The 21,848-nt window shown below is 36.0% G+C and overlaps 1 protein-coding gene across 4 annotated transcripts in view; it reads right to left on the bottom strand.

Annotated features, from left to right (window-relative positions):
• Window positions 1–18,969, bottom strand: part of EDEM3 (ER degradation enhancing alpha-mannosidase like protein 3) — an 80,563-nt gene extending 61,594 nt beyond the window's left edge. Inside the window, exons 1-5 of one of the 4 annotated variants that reach the window (XM_082472782.1) lie at window positions 18,565–18,599; window positions 14,179–14,224; window positions 13,570–13,640; window positions 806–931; window positions 230–269 (exon numbers count right to left, since the gene is read on the bottom strand). In XM_082472782.1, coding sequence (XP_082328908.1) covers window positions 230–269; window positions 806–931; window positions 13,570–13,601 — 198 coding nt within the window. In that variant the 5' untranslated portion in view covers window positions 13,602–13,640; window positions 14,179–14,224; window positions 18,565–18,599. Of the gene's footprint in view, window positions 1–229; window positions 270–805; window positions 932–13,569; window positions 13,641–14,178; window positions 14,225–18,564 lie in introns of those variants that run through there. The other 3 variants (XM_082472780.1, XM_082472781.1, XM_082472783.1) reach the window with 3 other exon arrangements.
• Between the last annotated feature and the right edge of the window lie 2,879 nt (window positions 18,970–21,848).

Genomic DNA, 21,848 nt, shown 5'->3' with positions numbered 1-21,848 from the left:
ACATACCTATAAATTATTCGAGTATCTCCATGATTCTACATAATTTCACTTGACATTCACATGACATTATCAACTCAAGAGTGTGAAAGATTTATTTAGAAGCAAAGATCAAATCATCTTAAATTCTGAAGGCTTCTATTTCAGACTTACTGTGTAACGATTATATTCGTAATACTTGAGTGCACATATTAAGAAATTTATAAAATAATTCAAGAAGAATCAAACCTACCACAAGAGTGTCCAAAGAATCAATCAGTGTCAGGGAAAATCTAAGAAACAAGTATGGTGAGATACACAACATCAGAATTCTGAGTATCTTATCCATGAATGTATAAGCAGACGTATCTACATCCTACTGACTGGAAGCTTCCGTTAACTAGTACTTCCATGCATCTACAGTACCGTGTAACTTGTAAAACACTGAAAGAACCTGAAAAGTCTTAACATCACATTTATGTTCAGCGTAACTACATATCTTTCAAAATGAACAGAAATATTCATTAGCTCTCTTAAAAGCAAATAAAAATACTAAAGCATCAACATCTTATAACACATCAGTGACTTTATATACATCCTAAAAGTTACATCCATCTTAACAAACGACTCAACTTTTCACTGATCCAAGAGGTAAACTGATTAATATTTTACAAAAGATAACAGAAAGGAATAAAGGAACTTAGTGTAATACTTAAAGCAGTCTTTGAAATTTAACCAATCCCCAGATATACAACTGCACACTGCCTCTGAGATGTCTTAAGACTTGGGAACTCTGAGATGCCATGCCATCCCCTTTGTCAATACTCACTTTCCCAAGGCATCATCGACATCACCCCGACTTGGCTCTTGGCCTCTAACTCGACCTCTGCAGGTCAAAGGCATGAGTTCATCAGCTGGGTACGCATGTTCCTGCAAGGAAAATCTCAGTGAGTCACTAAGGAAAACAAGAGAAAGCACCCATCATTTAGAGAACACAACTTTTCACAGGTTTTTTTTTAAAAGTAAAATAAAAGTTAATCAAAAATTCTACTATCCTTACAGTGTATGGAACCTTAAAAGAAAAAAAAAACTTTTTAGCTATAAATATAATACATGCTTGGAAAAAAAACACAGGAAAATATTTCTTTGAAAATCTGACAATCCGTTTCCCCTCCACCCAATCTCACTCCCAAGAGATAATTACTGTTACAATTGGCATTTATCCTTCCAGATTTATCCACACACACTGAAATACATGCACATATATCATTTAAAAATTTCATTTACAAATAGGTACTCATGCCATATGCATACACTGTCCTAAAATTTGTTTACTTAGATCACTATGGGGTTTCCCATGCTGCAATTTTACAGATGTATTTTATTCTTTTTAATAACTGCAAAGTGATAATTTAATATTAGTTAGTATTATTGAGTACTTATGTTCTAAGCACTGTTCCATATACTTTATTTATCACACAACCCTCTGAAACAGATTCAATTATTTCCATTTTATAGATGAGAAAACTGAGGCCCAGAAAAGTTAAGTAAGCCTATGTCATGCAACTAGTAAATGATGGATCCAGAATTCGAACCTGGCAACCTGACTCCAGAGCCTATACACTTACTTCATAGTACTTGCTCCTCACAGTATTCCTAAGAATGAATATGCTACAATTTATTTATTTATTCCTCTATTGATGAACATGCAGGTTGAACTCAATTTTTCACTGTATAAACAATGCTTCAATAAACAGCTATATGCCCATGTCTTTTGTACATATGCTTGTATTTCTATCGATTAAATCCCTAAAGCCAGACCCAATGGGTCGAAGGTATGGATATTTAATTTTTGATTGCTACTATCAAACTGAAGACACCGATTTACACTCCTACAATACTCTAACATAGGAGATGATCAATAGTTTACATTTTGCCAATAGCCTGGATAAAAAATGGTATCTCAAGTTTCATTATTAATGAGGATAAATATCTTTTTGTATTAGCCATTGTTATTTTTTTTGAAATGTCTGTTTATACCCTTTGTTCATTTTCTATTGGTTGTCTTATTAGCCAAGAGACTCCTTATACACTGTTATACACACAGTAAACATTTGTCTCCTGTCTTTCATTTGGCTTTTAACTTTGTTTATGGTACTTTTTACTTTAAGCTTTAAATATGTAGTTATATCTATTAGTCTCTTTCTTCATGGTTTCTAAATTTCAGGCATGGTTAAGAAGGCTATCTTGAGTCTCTGAAAACAGTACTCTTATAATTTTATTTTTTTTATGTCTAGATATTTACTCCACCTGGAATCTAATTTTGTTTATGATGTGAAATAGGGATGTAACTGTATTTGTTCCCCCAAATAGCCAATTTCTTATATACCACCTTTTAAACTATTCATCCTTTCCCTAATTGCTTGAAATACGGCTTATTAGTTCAAAAGTGTCTACACAAACATACAGTTCTGTAGCCTCTACTTTGTTCTACAAACCTACTTCCTGCTCCAAAACCATTATCTTAATCCTTCTATCTTTGCAACATGCCTTGCTACTTGGTTAAGCAATTCACTCCCCTCAATTATTTTCTTCTAAATTTTCTTAATGACTTTTTCAAGTTTACTCTTCTGGATAACTTTAAAATTTCCTTAAAATTCCATTGAGAGTTTAATTGGAAGAGCCTAAATTGGGGAGAATTGATATCTTTACCCACTAAATCTTCCGATCTAGGAATACTACATCAATATATTAATTCAGATCTTCTTTTATGAATTCAGTTTCCTCATATAGGTCTCACATATTTCTTAATATTTCTTAATAGGTACTTTTTTTATTGAAATAGGTTGATGTACAAAGTTATGTTAGTTTCAGGTGTACAACAGAGCGATTCAACTAATAGGCACTTTATAGTCTGACATACTATTGAATGGATTTTTTTTAATGAATGATCATGACAGAGTATTTCTAGTCTAGGTGATAATGAAGCACATGCAAGAATCCTCCCTCCTGTCTACTACAAACACAGTGAAATGCTGTATAAATTTTTAAAATTATTTTTAATACATAGCTGAGCTTGAGAATGAGGAAAGAAATGTTCAAGTACCAAAACTGAATAGCTGAGTGTAGAAGGTGAAGCTGCACTGACCACAACATGGGCATTAGGAATAAAAAGACAGGCCTTAGTGGGAAATATGTTAATGCCCAAAGGGTATGAGATTTGATACTGTTGGCCCTGCATGCATGGCCATAAGCCAGTGAAGTAGGTTCTTTAAGTTGGATAGTTGCTTCAGTGAAACTGGACTAGAATATCTCCACCTACTGGTTGAGGGTCTTAACAGAAAAGGAGGGAAACAAAGACCTGCTGTAGTTTGTATTTTCTTCACCAGGGGAGTGTCCCTAAAAGATTCTTCTAAAATTAATAAAATACGACTATGAGAAACATTTAGAAGCTAGAATCACTATATTTACATATTTCAACTTTAGACAATATTTATTGACTACCTGACAAGAATAATAGGATTAATATACTCATACCTTTCCCCAATTCAACTTAGGATTTTTATCAATTATATTATTATAGGCAGTTTTCACTTTGCATGTTTTCACTATACACTTACAAATTGAGATCCACAATTTACTTAAATAAACTCTCAACAACATAGTTCAAATCTCAGGTACCACTGTATTATTAAGTAATTGCACAGAATGCAAACTTTGATGCTAGTTCTTCAATCTACAGATCACTATGTAAATAATCAGTGATCAATCATACAACTTCTTTCAAAGTGGAATCAGTGACTGATCACTGTGTATCTATTGTTTAGTTCACAGACAGACAGCAAGCATGAAGTTACGTGCCTCCTTGTCACCTAGTGATAATTCTACATGACAGTTTGACAATTTATAAAAATAAATAATCAAAAGAGGAAATTAACCAACGAGGATGAAAGTTCGCAAAGAAATGAAAAGTGATAACACTGTAAGTGAAATTCAAATTGAACATAAAAGGGGTTATAGAAGAAACAGCTGACCATGGAATGTTGATCCTGCTGCCATTCAAACAGTGTCTAGATATGCAGCCAGAGGAATTTAGTGAAGGCCAAATTATCCACGTAGATGAAAAAAGTGGTTGTGACATAAAAGGATAAAGACGTTGCAGAGGAAATAATGCCTGCAGAAAACTCCCCATTAAAGGAATTCCCAGAGATATTTCATGACACAGAGGGCAAAGGGTACAATTTTTGAAGCTGATCCAAATATTGAAATTTCTATACCATCTACACAAGGTATAGCAGAGGTGTATGGTCCATATCTTAAGTTATACAATGAGAAGAAGGCAAGCAAGGCAAGCACTGTTCTAACTTAGTGAAGTTTTTGCAAAGAAATAACATTTTAAATTTCAAAGTCTCTAATATTTTGAATTATGGTATACTAAATAATAGTTTCAGCTATTTAAAAAATTCCTCTGTACATTTATATTCATCAGAAAGAAAATTTTTAATGTTTGACAAAGATTTTAAAAGGTTTATAACATTTGTATTCTGGTCTGGAACCATAATTCCCGCAGTTGCTAGTGTTAGAATTCTACTTAAATGGAGTCAATGCATACCATTTTTCTTTGGCTTCTCCATTCTTGAGTTTTTATTTTGATTCATCTCTTGGATGCCTGAACTTTGTTCTCACGTAAGTTATTTTTGTTTAGTTATTTTAAAATAGTGTCATCAGTACTGTTATTTCTCTGGTATTCCTGGGTTAGGCTGGCTCTTGCCTTACACTTGAAGAACAATCTGAATGGTTATAAAACGCCTGCAACATATATTCTTTCCTTCAGAAATTTGAAATACTATTCCACACCCTTCTTGTTCATTAAGTATCACCTTGGCAAAGTTTCTAAGACTAGTCTGATCTTTTGTACCTTGAAGATGACTTGTTCCTCCTATACCTGTATGTCCATATGATTCTTAATTCTTAAAATTCAGCAAAAATATTCCTGATTCCCAATGTCCAACTCTATCCTACTGCCTCTCTCTAAACTTGATTATCTAGATTCCAAACTCACAGCACATTAGCAGCAAAAAAACAGAACAGAGGTCAGGAACACTAAACACATGGTCAACACAAAGGGAAAGACCAAAAATAATTTTTTTTAATTAAAGGGCTTCCCTGGTGGTGCAGTGGTTAAGAATCCGCCTGCCGATGCGGGGGGCACGGGTTCGAGCCCTGCTCCGGGAAGATCCCACATGCCGCGGAGCAACTAAGCCTGCGTGCCACAACTACTGAGCCTGTGCTCTAGAGCCCACATGCCACAACTACTGAACCCGCGTGCCTAGAGCCCGTGCTCTGCAACAAGAAAAGCCACCACAATGAGAAGCCCGCACACCGCAATGAGGAATAGCCCCCGCTCGCTGCAACTAGAGAAAACCCGTGCGCAGCAACAAAGACCCAATGCAGCCAAAAGTTAATTAATTAATTTAAAAAAATTTTTAAATTAAAGTAGACTAAATACAAAAAGCACTGCAGACTGCAATCCTTCAGGTATTTTAAAAAGTTCTGTGCTCTACAATGATTTATTTCCTGAGGAAAGGATTCCAGGCAACAAATGTTTTGATATAATTAGAATCCACATGCAGCTACTAAATTCTGAATTCAATATTTTATAATATTAATATTATATATATATATATTTTAGTATAAATTCCTAATTACTTTCACATGTGTCTTTTAGATGTCAAGTTCCTAACTACTTTTTCAGTTAATTCCAATAGAATCGTGATTTACCAGAATGCACAATATTTTTATTGCTTTATAGTTTTATATCTAACACATATAAACAACACTTAGAAGTAACTCAAGATAAGTAATATTTTTTAAAACCTGCTGATATATTTTGCAAGGTACTTTGTATGAGATCATTCAAATGTTAATTTGATTGTAAAGAGCTCCTTACTTTTTAAACCGCTGCTTATAAAGCTTAATACTACTATTTTTAGGGTTTTGCAAAACACACACACACATACACAAACACCTTTGTCTGAAATAAACTCAAACCCTAAGCTCATCCAGGTAAGAAAAATATTAATAGCAACTGCAAACCAGAATAATCCAATAAGAGAGTTTTGAACCAGGTGTAAAAATACTTTATGTCCCCGTTTCAACATTAAGGACAGAAACAAAACCACAGCCTTTTCTTTGGGTTAACCACAAAGCAAACTACAGTTGGTTTGCATAAATTCAGAGCAATGCATACATGGCACATAAACAGCTGTATTACACTTCAAACATCCTGGCTATTTGAGGTTACAGTAATGCTTTCTCTTCACAATGTATTGCCAAGACAAAGGATAAGAAATTCATACTGCTATGACTCAGAGACAGAAAAAAAAACGTTTAAAAATTAACACTCAAAATAAAACTCAGGTGATAAACGAGTTCTATAATCAATTAAGTAGAACAGGTGCCTAGCTAAAAATAAGAGCAAAAACATAAAATAAAACAAAACATAGTAGACTCTCCACATCAGATTCTAAATTTACTGGCACTTTGATATAACTCTGCTTCAAAACACTCAAATCAAAGTGGCATCCAAAACTGACTTTTTAGTAAAACCAATTCCAAAAACTAGGCAAAGGGAAGAGACTTTATTCTGCTAATAAAAGTATTCTTTATAATAGTGAGTTATTGAAGATATCAAATCTATTTAATTTCCCATTAAGTTACATACATTTCAAATGTTTTATTCCAGATCCTTATTGTTAAACACCTCCCTCCTTGAGGCAGGTAAGGTATTCCTTCCGAAAATAAAAACTAAATGATACTTAATAAATCATCTATCATATATTGAGAGCATATGCTAATTACTGATTGAACTTGCATAATTTCTCAGTTCTCTTTTCACCCCAAGTCAAATTTTCCTTTTTCCTTTTGTTCACTATTTATACTCACTTATTAAACCATTTTTCAGGTGTTTAGGATTCCATTTATCTAAACTATTAAATTATTAATACTTCTACATTGAACATATGATCCTTTGAGGTAACATATTTTCTGGAATGTTTCTCAGTGCTGAGGAGAAATAAGTAACAAACTGCAGTTGTCTCATAAGATTTTAAATTAATCACAACAGAGTAGAATGTTAGCATGCTTTAAAAGTTTCTACTCAAAATACGATGAGAGGGGCTTCCCTGGTGGCGCAGTGGTTGAGAATCTGCCTGCCAATGCAGGGGACACGGGTTCGAGCCCTGGTCTGGGAAGATCCCACATGCCGCGGAGCAACTAGGCCCGTGAGCCACGATTACTGAGCCTGCGCGTCTGCAGCCTGTGCTCCGCAACAAGAGAGGCCGCGATAATGAGAGGCCCGCGCACCGCGATGAAGAGTGGCCCCCGCTTGCCACAACTAGAGAAAGCCCTCGCACAGAAACGAAGACCCAACACAGCCATAGATAAAATAAATAAATAAGTACATACATAAATGTGAAATACTTTAAAAAAAAAATACGATGAGAACAAAAGTTTCCAAATTCTTCAATATATGTTAATCAATTTGGTTTTGATCAATGATAAAATAAATTGAACTTATGAAATAATATTATATGAAATAAATGATAATAAATAATGTTATAATGAAATAAAGTCCTGCTACCAACAGATTGTTTTAGGAAGATTGTTATCAATAATGCAGAAAAAGCATTTGACAAAATTCAATAAATACCCTGTGAAGATGAAAATTCTCAGCAAACTAGAAATAGAAAGGAACTTAATTAATATAGAGCATCTATGAAAAACCTACAGCCAATATCATACTTAACAGTGAAAGGCTAACTGCTTTCTCCATAAGATTAGGAATGATACAAGGAGCTCACCACTTCTTTTCAACATAACACTGTAAGTCCTAGCCACTGCTATAAGAAGAAATAAAAGGCACATAATTTGGAGGAAGGAAGAAGGAAAAGTCTTTGTTTGCAGATGACATGATTGACCATGTGGGAAATCCTAAGGAATCTACCAAAAAAGCTACTAGAAATAATAAGTGAATTTAGCAAGGATCTAAGGTTATCAGAAAAAAGTTGTATTTCTGTATAACATCAATGGACAATTGGAAACTAAAATTTGAAAAACTACAATTTACAATAGCATAAAAAATATGAAATAATTATGAATAAATTTAACAAAAGATGTGCAAGACCTGTACACTGGAAAGTACAAACCATTGCTAACATTAAGAACTAAATAAATGGACAGAGACATCATGTTCATGGATTGAAAGACCTGATACTGTTAAGAAGTCAATCTCTCCAAACTGATCTATAGATTTCAACATAATCCCAATCAATAGCTCAATAGGCTTTTTTTTGTAGAAATTGACATGATTCTAAAATTTACATGGAAACGCAAAGAACCTAAAATATTCAAAACAATTTTGAAAAAGAACAAAGCTGAAAGACTTACATTGCCTGATTTCAGGACTCAGTATCACTTAATTCAAGACAGGGTGATACTGATGTACAAATAGATATTTACCAGTGGAAAAAAATACAGAGTCTACAAACAGACCCATGCATATACAGTTAACTGATTTTACAAAGGTGCCAAAGTAATTCAGTGGGGCAAGGATACTTTTTTCAACAAATAGTGCTGGAGTAATTGGATATCCACATAGAAAAAATATATATATAAACAAACCTTTACCTCACACCATATATACAAACATTAACTCAAAATGGGTAATAGATCTCATTGAAAAAGCTAAAATTATTAAACAGCTAGAAGAAAACAAGGAAATCTTTGTGACCCTGGGCTAGGCAAATATTTTTTTAAGTAGGCTATAAAAGAGATGAATCATAAAAGAAAAAGGATAAATTGGACTTGGTCACAATTTAAAACATTTGCACTTCAAAGGACATTAAGAAAATTAAAAGGCAAAGTACAGATGGGGAGAAAATACCTGCAAAACATATATGTGATAAAGGACTGATATCCAGAAAATATATATCTCTTATGACTCAGTTATAACAGGACAAATGACCTGATTTTAAAATGGCAAGAGATCTGAACAGATGTTTCACCAAAAAAAGATATACTAAGCACATGGAAAGATTTTCAACATCATTAGTCATCAGAAAAAAATCAAATTAAAATCACAACAAAATACCACTACACACCCACTAGAATGGCTAAAATTAAAAAGACTGAAAATACATAGTGTTGGAGAAGGTGTGGAGCAACTAAAATTCTTATAATTGCTCGTGTGGAATGCAAAATGTTACAGTCACTTTAGAAAAGTTTGGCAGTTTCTTATAAAAAGTTAAACTTAACCTTCCCATATGACCTAGCAATCCCATTCCTAAGTATGAAAATGTATGTCCACATAAAAATTTGCATTCACAGGTTCACAGCAGTCTTTTAGTAATAGCCAAAGACCAGAAACAATCTAAATATTTATCAACTGGTGAATGAATAAATAAACTGTGTTCTATCAAATCAATGAATACTACTGAGCAATAAATAGGAACTACAATATCTCCAACAACATGGACAAATCTCAAAAAACATCACGCTACAGGAAAGAATGTGAACCAAAACACTACATACATATTTTAAGATGCCATTGATATGAAATCCTAGAAAAGGGAAAACTAGTGACAAAGAGCAGATCACAGTGGTTGCTAGAGGTTAGAGGTGGAGAAAAGGAACTGACTGCATAGGAACATGAGGAAGCTTTTTGGGGTGATGGAAATGTTCTAGATGATAAATGTGGTGGTAGTTAAACAACTGTATACAACTGTCTGACTCGGAACCATGCATTTGAAATTGGAAATCTTTTTCTCTGTAAATTCTACCTAAATAAATAGAAAGACCTGGTTCTATTAAAATCCTACATGGAGTATCAGAGTGTGATTAAAAAAAAAAAAAAACTATGAGAGGATACTAGAGAATTTCTTAAGTCACTCTGGCAGATTTTTAGGATGTTCTATAAGTAGAGGCCAAGGAACAATGGTTAATAAAAGGTAGTCCTACAATCGTCCACGCAAAAAAATGTACATATACATTTCTACCTTCCCTCCTCCCAACTATTAATATCACTTCTAAACTACTTTATTTACAGAATTACTCTTTTTGATGAAGAAACTATCAAAAAGAAACATTAGGTACACAGTTTCAAAAAGGAAATATGAAAAAGTTCTAGAGATGGATGGTGATATTTACACAACAATGTGAATGTAATTAATGCCATAGGACTGTACACTTAAAAAGGGTTAAAATGGTAAATTTTACGTTATGTATATTTTACCACAATAAAAAATGTTTTTGAAAAATTAGAAAAAATATAATTCTAAGAAAACTTACATAAATCTAGAAATCCACAAGAAAGTTACATTTTAAAACAGTTCCTTTTATTTAAATGGAAAAGACTGATCTCTTTCTCTGAACTGCACTCACAAAATCAAGCTTAAAAGTGGTTATTGGTACGGTGCTACTAGTTAAAGGAAACTGTGCTTACCAACGATTTTAGAGTTTATTTATAATGTTTAGGGCTCTACCAAAGTAGTTTCTGCTTCTAACAGTGAATAATTGAGTCATCTACAGTAGACAGGAAAAGCATTAGAAGACAAAGATCAGATCAGAGAGCTCAGATCCAAAATGGTTATCTGGTGGCCTAAATACATGTATTTTGTCATCTAAATTAATCTGCAAACAGACCTCAGCACAAATACTAAAAACATGCTAATAGAAGCCCTAAAGTAGCTGTGGCCTAAGGTTAAATAAGGTCACGCAAGAACTGCCAAAACAAACATCTAATTTCATGCTATTTGGGGAAAAGAAAAAGCCATCTGTGCAATTCATTGTGGATAAACTGCAGGCTGATTGGGGCTAGAGATCTGTCAAGTACAGTCGTTACGATTGTTGGTATTTATGCTATTAACTGATAAAATCAGAAAATTTTTGGATGTAACACCAAGAGATGGTAGAGATGCAGTAATCTACCTAAGGCTGGCAGGGCATTGTTATTGAAAAACAGCATTAATAGGACATTGGGAATCATTAAAAAAAAAAAAAAAAAAAAAAAGCTCAAAGGCCGCATGCCTACAACAAGGAAAGAATGAGTGTGTTCGAAGAAAGTTCTATGCACAATCTAGGGAATGAGTTCTGAGTTAAAGCCTCGATAAATTTTAGGAGGGCAATTTCAATCTCAGGTACAGAATGAATTACTAGGAGCAGTGATGGTAGCAGCAGCAGTTGGTAGCAGTAAACTCTTACATAGTGCTTCCTATTTGTCGGACACAAGTTCTAAGCACTTTAGTTGTATTAACTTGTTTAATCCTTACAACAACATTGTGAGGCAGGTGAACCATTTTAGAGAGATGAAGAAATAGGTTCAGGGAGATTTGGTAACTTTCCCATTGTAACTCAGCTGGTAGGTGGCAGAGCCACCTCAGGGTGTCCTGCTCCATTTCCAGGGTTCTTGCTCTTAATCAGATTATTTTGCTTGTCTTTGGAAAATAACTGTGTTTTCCCAGGAACCAAGAAAGTTAAAAGGAATTGCTGTAATTGTATACTAGACTGGAGAGAAATATTTTTAAAAACTAGTAAGAAATGAAAAGTTTTCAACATTTATTAAATGCCCACCATGTGCCAGGCATTTTACATTTTAGCATAGTAGGCAACTGACTACACCAAAGTAAACAGAGTTATAGATCCCCAAATTTACCATTAACTCGTATTTTTAATAAAATTTACTAAATGATTTCTTTGATTTTAAAAGGCAAAGATATATCACAATAATCAAATGCAAAAAAAAAAAATTTTGATTACACCTTCACAGGAATTCAATTCAGTTCTTTCAAAACCAAAAAACCAAAACATAAAACATTTATGTACCAGGCATGATGCTAGCTAGGCACGGGACATGTAGAAGATGAATTTATTAAAAATTAAAGAAAATGGTCTCTTGTTCTCAAAAATCCTAGAATCTACAATAATCCTTTGTACTTATCCCCATTTTACACAGGAAGACACTGCTCAGGGGGATTAAATGATCTGTTTAGGGTCCAAGCTAAATAGCTGAGATAGGATTTGAACTCAAACCCGTCTCACTCTAAAACCTATATACACTTTTACTCTATAGCAAGCTAATAGTGTTTCTGAGTATAGGAACTAGAAAAAATTTTCAACTGACTTCATATAACAAGTACAGGGCACCTGGTCTCTGTTTACTATTTTAGAACTGTTTCATGTTAGTTGAGAACCTGAAAAGGGGAAGTGTGAATTCTAGACTAAATCTTGGGTTACAAACCTCACATAAATTGAGCATAGCACAAGTACATTGCAAGAGTCACTCATGTTGTAAAATAGTTGAATATTTTAAAATACATATTGCAGTAGACTGCAGATGGGTGTGACTCCACTGGAAAAATGGAGGGGGGTGTTAATTCCAGGAGTTTCCAGTCTTTGGAATTGAAATCCTTCTCTTTTAGATCTTGTAGGCAGGTGGGTATAGAAAGTTACCCAGTTAGGGTCCAATAAATAGGAATTGGACCAGGAAGTCCTCTGAGCGCTGCCCTTGGTACCTGCTCTGTCAGAAACCCATTTCTATAGTAGGAAAAAATGTACTGATACAACTTTCAGCTGTTTACCTAATAAGGAACAAGATGTTAAAGATACCGTGCTTTACAAGGAGACGACCCTATTCAGAGTGAGATGTATTGAATTAATCCAGCTGTATACCGCTGTATTCAACTTTGGAACGAAAAGTATGCATTTATGACATGGCTTAGGTTTGAGGGTGTATCCTGGACCCACTTGGCCGCCTCAAAACTACTAGCTTAGATTTGTTAAATTATGATTTGCCCAAACTGAATTAACCAGGGATAAATGATTTTGAAAGAAATGTTACGGGAATGGCTGAGTCTTGAGAAATGAATTCAAAACTGTGTTTTCAACATGGTTAAAAATACCCGAAACTTCATCACCATCATGTCCTAAAAACATTTAAGAACTCAGTATGTACTCTTAAAAACTGTACAGTATAAAAGGGAATAAGAATTATCAAATATAAGGCATGTTTAAAAAATACAAAAATGCATAAAAGCATATGTACTTACATGTTCATAAAGATAATATTAATATATAAAGATTTTTGGGTAATAGAAAAATGGACTCAGAATCAGTTGAAAAATTCTTAACGCAGAATCAATTAAAGTTAGTTCTCTGCCAAACTTTTCCCAACTACATTTTATAGGCCTTAATCATAAAAGAAGATCTGCTGACATAACAAGGCATAAGAAGTAATTCTCAGAATAATTTGATTGAACTCTTCAAAATTACACAAATTTACATGTAAAATTATGTTTTGAACTCTAAAATTTGCTGGCTAGTTATCTTTTAAAAATTATTATCACTATGTTTTTTGCAGTTTAAGATCATTTTATTGAGTGGCAAGAGGTGGCCAGGGCAGGGGAGCAGCTACAGATGTCCTTCCCCACCTCCTACCCCTGTACTATGGGGGGATTAAATTTTTAATTGTGGTTCAAAACACGTAACAGAAAATTTACCATTTTTAAGTGTAAGTTTAGCAGCGTTAAGTATATTCACCATTGCGCAACAGGTCTCCAGAACTTTTTCATCTTGTAAAACTGAACTTGCTACTTCATCTCAAGTGAGCACTAAGACATTTTAAAACAATATGGATCAGCATATCTAGAAAGCAAAATATATTCAAATCAAGGCATACTATGAGGATATAATTTGGACAGAAACTAGGTGACAGTTTGACTCTCTTAAGCAATTGTTTTCTTCAGAGTGAATAAGTAATTTTGTAAATAGGTTTTTTTTTAAGTAAGAGAATCATTTTCCTTAAGGCCAGAGATATTATCTTATTCATGTTTACATCCATCCACCTTAACTATATATTTAATAAACACTGTTGATAGCATCAAAGGAAACTATTTATATACAAAGTTTCATAATCTAATTCAATTTATTCTTACCTATTCAATAAATTGCTTCTCTAAGAACCACTATCAGGAATGCTCTGTTAGCCTATGTTTGTACTATTTTTAAAAAACTTCCTTTAAAAAAATTAAGAACAATTTTTTAAAGGAAATAAAATTTATTAATTCAGGTTTTAAAATTCCCAGTTGACTGTGCTCACATAATAATCAGCTCTCATAAATGGTATATAAATATAAGCTTTCTACTTACCATGTAGTTACCATAAGCATGATCAAACATTTCCAGTACTTGATTCCTAATTTTAAAAGAGCAGAAATAGGAAAAAGTTAAGTATATTCTATTTACTGTCTTTCAAAAAGTTAATGCTCCTTCATAAACATATACCAATAAAAAACAAAAGAAAAATTTAGTTAGGAAGCAACATAAACAGGGTCAGGAAATACACCCATGTTAGTAGACAAGCTTTCATGAATCACGCAGAGATGGGCCAAACTTTTCCTATTCTAGCAATTTATGTAAAAGTCATCTTATAATCTTTCCTGAGAAAAGTGCTGAATGATACATGCCATGCAGAGAGAAGAAAATCTGATGATGAAAAACAATTACCTCTTAACAAAATTATTTAACATAAATGTCTTGAAAGGGGAAAATACTGAAGAGACCCAAAAGAAATAATTGTTACCATTTATTGCTTACACTATACATTCTACCAAAAGAAAGGGGTTGGTGTGTGTATTGCTATGAAATAACGATAATCTATGAAGCCTCTGCCTTTCCCCTTAAACGGAATAAGATCACTAATGCTTAGTTTAACACATTTCTGTTAATATGTTTGTCACATTTCCAAAAGATACATTTTATGATTTTATGATGTACCTTTGGCTCCTTTAAAAAACTGTCAAAAGTCGAATAAACAATATTCACCCCTGATATGAGAAAACTAATCCTCAAAAAGAGATCTGTGTATTCTGGCTAACTCTGTTCCTCAAAATCCCCAAAATGACTGTATAAAATGGAAATTTCTGATCCCCACACCAGATTTACTAAGTCAAAATCTGCAAGGTTGGGACCAAGGAATCAGTCTTTCAATTAAACACTCTCAAATTGGAGAAGTGAGGGTTATAGGAAAAACTACAAAAAATGTTATGGCTAGGCAAGGCCAAGTCTCTCAATAATTAGCAAAAGAAAAACATTTTAATAATCTTTTATTAATTCTTACTATTATTCCCAAAGTTCCAATCACTAATGGCAAGAATTGAAGAGAATATTAAAGAAAATGGCTGGATATATTTTTACTTTACCTCCTGTTATATTGCAATTATCATTTTAAAAATTGTAATCATGGATGATGAAATACTGGTAATAATATAGCCAGCAGACAGAAAAGGACTAATTTCCAGATCCTGGCTATAATAACCAGCAGAATCAAGTACACTCAAACTTGTGAACTGAACAAGTTAAGTCCTGACAACTTTTTATAAATAATAATCATTTAAAAACACCTAATCATTAACAAGGTGATAAGTCACTTTGCTAAAACACTAGTTCTTTATATGTTTACATGTATGATAGAATATGGATCAAGTTATCTCAGAAAATTACTGAGTATCTCAAAAAATCCTTCTAGACTTTTTTTTATTATATTGCAGGTGATAAAGGGCTCTCAAATTAGCTAATAAATGAACAAAAAAAAAGGAGCTAAATTTTCCCTTCAAGCACTGATATCAATAAATGGAATATGGAAATTCTTTTTTCCTTCCCCTGAAATAGAATTAATACAAAATTATTGTCAAGAAGTAAATTTCTGTAACTGGTAATAGTAGTGCCTAGACACGTGTATTACAGGTAACATAAGCTTTAACGTGTTAACCCAACTTTGCAAGCATTCAAGCTTCAAGACTACGAATAAATCACGACTGCAAACAAGAAGGACACATTATTTTCCAATCCTTACATTTATGCAGCACATGATCATCAAATTTCACAACATATACTTCAAAGTGGAGGTATTTAATATCCAGTTGAGCTCTCTCACTTTCTTAATTACACATATAAGTCCTAACACTCATTTAAATACAGAATGGTAGAAAAATTACTATATCATACAGAGATTTTTTTTCTATAAGGTTTTATATCTATTCAACAACTGGATAAAAATGTATTGGAAATTAGATCTATAAATCAGCTTTTTCTAAAGTTACATTGCTTACCAACATGCTACAGAAATTGAACTGTTTTATAGTTCATTTTTTAAGTAAAAACATTAACAACTTTTGTAACATTTAAAACACAAAAACAAAAAGTGAATTCCAGGAAGTATAAGACTACATATAACCAGGTAAATAATTCCATAAACTATAAACTGCAAGCAACCAAGCAACTGCTTACTACTCATGATAATTTCAGCCTTTATCATCAGTTTAGTTTATGGGGGGGGGGTAGGGAAAGGGATAGGCATTTTCTGTTTTTTATCATAAATCATTATTTGGATTTTCAAAAAAAAAAAATTGTACAGGTAAACCTAATAAATCATAGTTCCGTTTCCTGAAAATTACCGGATGAGAAAGCAGTCAAGCAATGTGTACTTGTGGTTTGTAGACTCTTATTCTACTCTTACCCTAGAGTAAGGCAATCTAAATTAGCAAGCCTAAATAACTGTAACTTCACTTTCATAAATGATCTCAAAATTTGAGCTGAAATCTCAAGCCAATTTGGTTGGAGCTCTACAGTTAAAAATTTATTGTGGTCAAAAATGAGTTATCCAATGACTTTTCTTCAAATAAAAATTTTTAACAAAAAAAGGAGAAAGGGGAGTCGTGGTCAAATAAAAATACTTGCTGTCCTTAACAGACTTGAAGCTTCTCTCTCCAAGTCTTATGGAAGTGTAGCAGAGTGGAGTGATCATGGGCTCTGAAGTCATACAGACCCAGGTTTGAATACTGGCTCCACCATTTACTTAGCTCTGTAACTTTGAACAAGTCAACCTTGAGTCTCAATTTCCTCATCTGCAAAATGGGGATCGCATCCACCTCATTAAGAAATAGAGAGGATTACAGAGATAGTATATGTAAACTGCCTGGCACAGAATAGGGTATTCAGTAAAGCAGCTATCAGGGATACATTAAATTCACAAAGAGAAAATTTAAGACACTTCTTAGAGTTTACTGGTAATTTTGTTTTCATACTGACACTTTAAATTTTCCAACAAGTGTCTTTTATTGCTATTTTATTTAAAAACTAATACAAGACTCTTGCAACAGTTTAAACAATATGGAAGTCTGTATATATCGATAAAATAAAACCTGATGGTTTTACCTCACCTCCATTGTAACTCCAGGAGGTAGTCATCTTTCCATGTTTTTCTGAGCTTAAACAATTTCTTCTCCGTGTTTTTGTTTTTGTTTTTGTTTTTTTAAACATGGGATGGTACTACAGATAGTATTCTACAGCTTACATCTTTTTGGCCTTGGGAGTATATTCTGGGTAGCCTTCCGATGACCTAACTCCTCCTTAATATATGAATATTATTCCATAATATGGACGTTCCAAGGAACAGCTCTGTTCTTTCAAAATGCACATCCTTGTACACCTATCTCTACTTTAATAGTGCTTTTATTTCTGTAGGATAGATTCCCTGAGATGGGATTAATGAATCAAAGAACACACACAATTTAAATTTTAGGAGACTGTCAATAAATTACAGCAATTTACACTCCCACCAAGTTTCTTCTCACACCTCAACTATCCAGTCAGTACTCCATCCATGTATTGTGTTTTGTATTTACCAGCCTGACGGCAAAAAACCCAGCTATTTCATTGTTTTAGTCTGCATCTCTCACATTTATGAGGTTGAGTAACTTCATGTTTATTGACCATTTGCATTTCCTCTTGTGTGAATTAACTCTTCATGCCCTTTGCCCATTTTCTACTGGTTCTTGGCTTTTTCCTTATTCATTTGTGGGACCTGGTGTGTATTAGGAACACTTACTCTAAATTAAATGCTGTACATATAACTGATGATTTTATGACTTTCAAGACTGATAAAACTACTTTGAGTAAAGTGAATAGGTATATTTAATTGGGGCTTTTGAATACTACCATCAAATACTGTTCTACTATGAAAATGCAGTGCAAGAAAGCACTGCAAGGAAATGGTAAAATGTGTAAAGTTCAAGTTCCAATGAACGCCCCCTATTCCGTAACAGGTGTAAACATGATTTCCTTAACTGCTGTGAGATCAGCAACATTTCCCACCTGGGAGCTCACTTGTGCAAGAAATCTAACCACGTCTCTGATTAGAGGCAACCTCAGAACTCTCGCGCGCAGGGAAACGGGCTGTAGCCCCCTTCACGGGCCAGTGACATGGCAGCCGCGTTGACACACCGCGGCTGGCCTTAAGGAGCCTGCACGTGTCACAGACAGCCCGGGCGACACCCCGACAGTCCCGTGAGGTCGCATCGCGGGCGGCGACCCCCACTTTCCCGGACCCTGTCCACCCCGCCAGGGTTCTCTCGAGGCAACAGCCGTCCCAATCGCGACAGGAGAGGCCACTGGGCGCCCGGGTCGCAATGACAGGCACCTCGCCCGTGGTCAGCCTCACGAGGAAACCCACCCCAGGCTTCCAAGCACCCTTACCCAAGCTTCTGTTTCTCCTCCCTACTCATAGGCGAGGCCCCCACCGTCCACACGGACGTGGCCGACACCAAGCAGAGCGCGGCCGTCGCCGCCACCAGGCTCCATGGCGCTCGCTGGGGGACCGAGGACCCAAAGCCCCGGCCGCCGCCGGCTTCGCTCATGGCCCCGCGGTTCCGCGCACGCGCAGCTGCTACGCCTGGCCGGTGGGACACATTGCCGGACGCCGGTGGCAAAGGGGCTGCGAGCCGTGCCGAGGCCGGGATGCGGAGGAACGCGAGCGGCCGCCGTCGCCGAGCTGCTTCCCGAAGCCACCGAGCCGGTCCCTAGCGCCAGCGCTGCCACCGCCCTCCGCTCTCAGCAGCCCGGAGCGCCTCCCCCAGCTTTCCGGTGTCGTAGTCTAGGAAACCACCTCCCCCAACGCTACTTCCGGGTAGGGCCCAAGACGCTGAGCCTCAGGACCAATGGGGGCCGGATCGGAGAGGGGCTGGCCTGGGGGACAGGAGAGGGCATTGGCCGGGAGAAGTGAGACGTGGACAAAAGGCGGGATCGGGGAGGGACCTTTCGCCTCGGCCATCCTCCGACCCGTGAACTTGAGGCCTGAAAACTACCACTCCCAGAGTGCACTGCTTCCTCCGCGGTTCTCTCGCAATCCGACTCCACCGGGCTAAATTTCCACGCTGGGTGGGCGCGCTACACCCTGTGACGTGTGGTCCTCCGAGAGGCACGGGCGGTTCCTGCGATCCCTCCTCCCCCGGCTCCCTGCAGCCAGCCGCCCCACTGCGTGGGCTGCCGAGTCCCGGAGAACCCGTCAGCTCTTTATCCCTCTTCCTGCGGTTGCGTTTCGCTGAGGGCTGGCAGGATGAGGCTCAGACAGCCTCAGGTCAGTGCTGCACGCCTTAGGGAAAAGTAGTCCTATTGGAGTAGTCTTCTACCTTCAGGGAGATTTCAGTACTGTAACAGCAAAAATGAATTGAGCCTTTGACGGCAATGTGCTGAGAGTTTTACTTGCATTCTCTCATGCACTCTTCTCAACTCTTAATAGGTGAGTACCACCGCCCCCATTTTGCAAACGAGAAAACCGAGGCCAGAGAAGTTAGGTAATGAGCCTCGTCACACTGCTGGGTTAGATTCCAACCAGCCTCTGTGACTTGGAAGCCCTTGCATGTAATCACAAGAGTGAAGGAGGGCACGGGGGGCCTCGTACTTGATTAATAATAGTCATCTAGAAAGCTCAATGTAAGGAAACTAGTGTGAGCTGCAAAGAAAGTTTAATGAAAATTGGAACTTGCAATTAATTTTGATGGCCGAGGCAAAATAAGGAGTAAAATCCTCTTGAAAAACCACACTGTTTTTCTTGTGTGATAATTCAGTAGGTAGGTGCGGAGTTTAGGAGCTTGGGCGTGATCTCTGTGACCACAGGAAATCGCTTACTCTTACCCTCAGCAGCTCAGCTGTTCTTCCTTGATTTCTATCATCTTACATCCTCTGCTTCCCTCTCAGACCGACCATTCAGGTGACACCAATGAGTCCTCTGCCTTCATTACTCCTCTCTGTCTTAAATTTTTAAGGTTTTCTTTTTGTCGGTTTTCTCTTTGTACTCTATTCCTTGGTGATTTCTTCCACTCATGGATTCAACCATCATATCCCTGTGGTTGGTTTCTAACAGAGTATCTGTCCTGATCTCCAGACCCACATTTCCACCTCCCCAATAGAAATTCCCTTCTGTCTGGCCCGAGGGTAAGCTCAAATGTAATAATGTTAGATGACTCAATATGTCAGAATCATCTTCAACTCATCCTCCTCCTTCACAGTCTATGCCCAATCACTTGACAATTACATAGCTTCTACTTCTGCTATCACTACCTTTCTTTCTACTCCTGCTTCTGCTCAGTTCAAGCCTCCATTACCTCTTTCCTGAACCATCACAATGGCCTCCTAAATTATCTCCTTGCCACCGTAACGTTTCTCTACATTGCTACCAGAGTTGGCATTCAAGGACATCTACAAATCCTCTGAACACGTTATCTCCCTTCTACCCCTGCCCTGCACTCAAGTCCTATGAGAAAACTAACAGATTCTCATACTATATCCTTTCTATGCCTTTGCTGTTACCATCCCCTCTGCTGTCCCACCATCTTTGTCTGTAGAATACTCACTACCCATTAAGTGTGGGCTCAGATTCCACCTCCACAAAATCCTTCCAAAACCTTCCAGCCATTAGACATCATCCTCCCATTGTATTCTGTGTCCTTATTATTGTGTTTTTCACAATCAGCCATGTCCACTAGATTGTGACTGCATGGAGGGTATTGACTTTAGCTTATTTATATGTATGTTCCAAAACTCAGCACTGTGCCTCTCATATTACAGATGCTCAATAAATGTTGGGTATACTTATCTGTATCCTTATCCCTTCAGTTTCCGTATCTATAAAATGGGAATAATAGTTTTTATCTACTTACATGGAGGCTGTGAAAACACATGAGGTCATTTCTGTACAATATTTAATTGTATCCTTTGTACAGACCTGCAGCCCTATGTTGGTTCCATCCTGGATCCTCTTTGGCAGCTTTAATGATGAAGTTAGCTAAGTAAATAATACCTGTGAATTGTTCTTGGCTCTGGCACAGAGAACATGGCAAGCTAAAGGTCAACACGAATCATTCAGAATTTGAAAACTAGGAACAAAGAAAATAGAAAAACAGTCAGCGACCTTCAGTTATATTGAAATGTGGTCAATTATTTGTAGTGAATTATTGGCAATAACTCAATTTTCTTTGCCTTCCTGACATTCCAATCCTTTATAAGAAGTCAATATTGACTAGTAACTGTCACTGAGAAAAAATGTTCTCAAAAAGAAAAAGTACTGGCTTTTAATGTGTAGCATTTTCTGGGTTTTTTTTCCCTTGGCCTATTTGTTTTTAAGCTAACACTGCATTTTAAAGGTGTATAATGAGAACACAGAACATATTCTTTGTTGACTTGCTAAATAATAAGCATTTTTTTCTCTCTTACTGAAATTCAATTTCTAGCCAATGGTTGAGTCCATTTTTCACTAATCTCTGCAAAACCATAAGGATAAAAGCTGTGGCCTAAAAAGCATTGCAAGTTAACGTATCTAAAGTGGAGCCCGTGGAAGTGAAATAAAAATATATTCACAAAGTGCATTTCAAAAAAGAACCCATTTAAACCCCTTATTGGAAATAATAGAAATTCTTAGCTAACTGGCGATTTGTGAACACCAGGAAAGTTTGACATTCATTATTTCAAAACTTACACACAGT

Source organism: Balaenoptera physalus, assembly GCF_965194825.1.
Source record: "Balaenoptera physalus genome assembly, chromosome: 1".
In the NCBI taxonomy this organism is placed as follows: Eukaryota; Metazoa; Chordata; class Mammalia; order Artiodactyla; family Balaenopteridae; genus Balaenoptera; species Balaenoptera physalus.
This window is presented reverse-complemented; position numbering and strand designations above follow the sequence as displayed.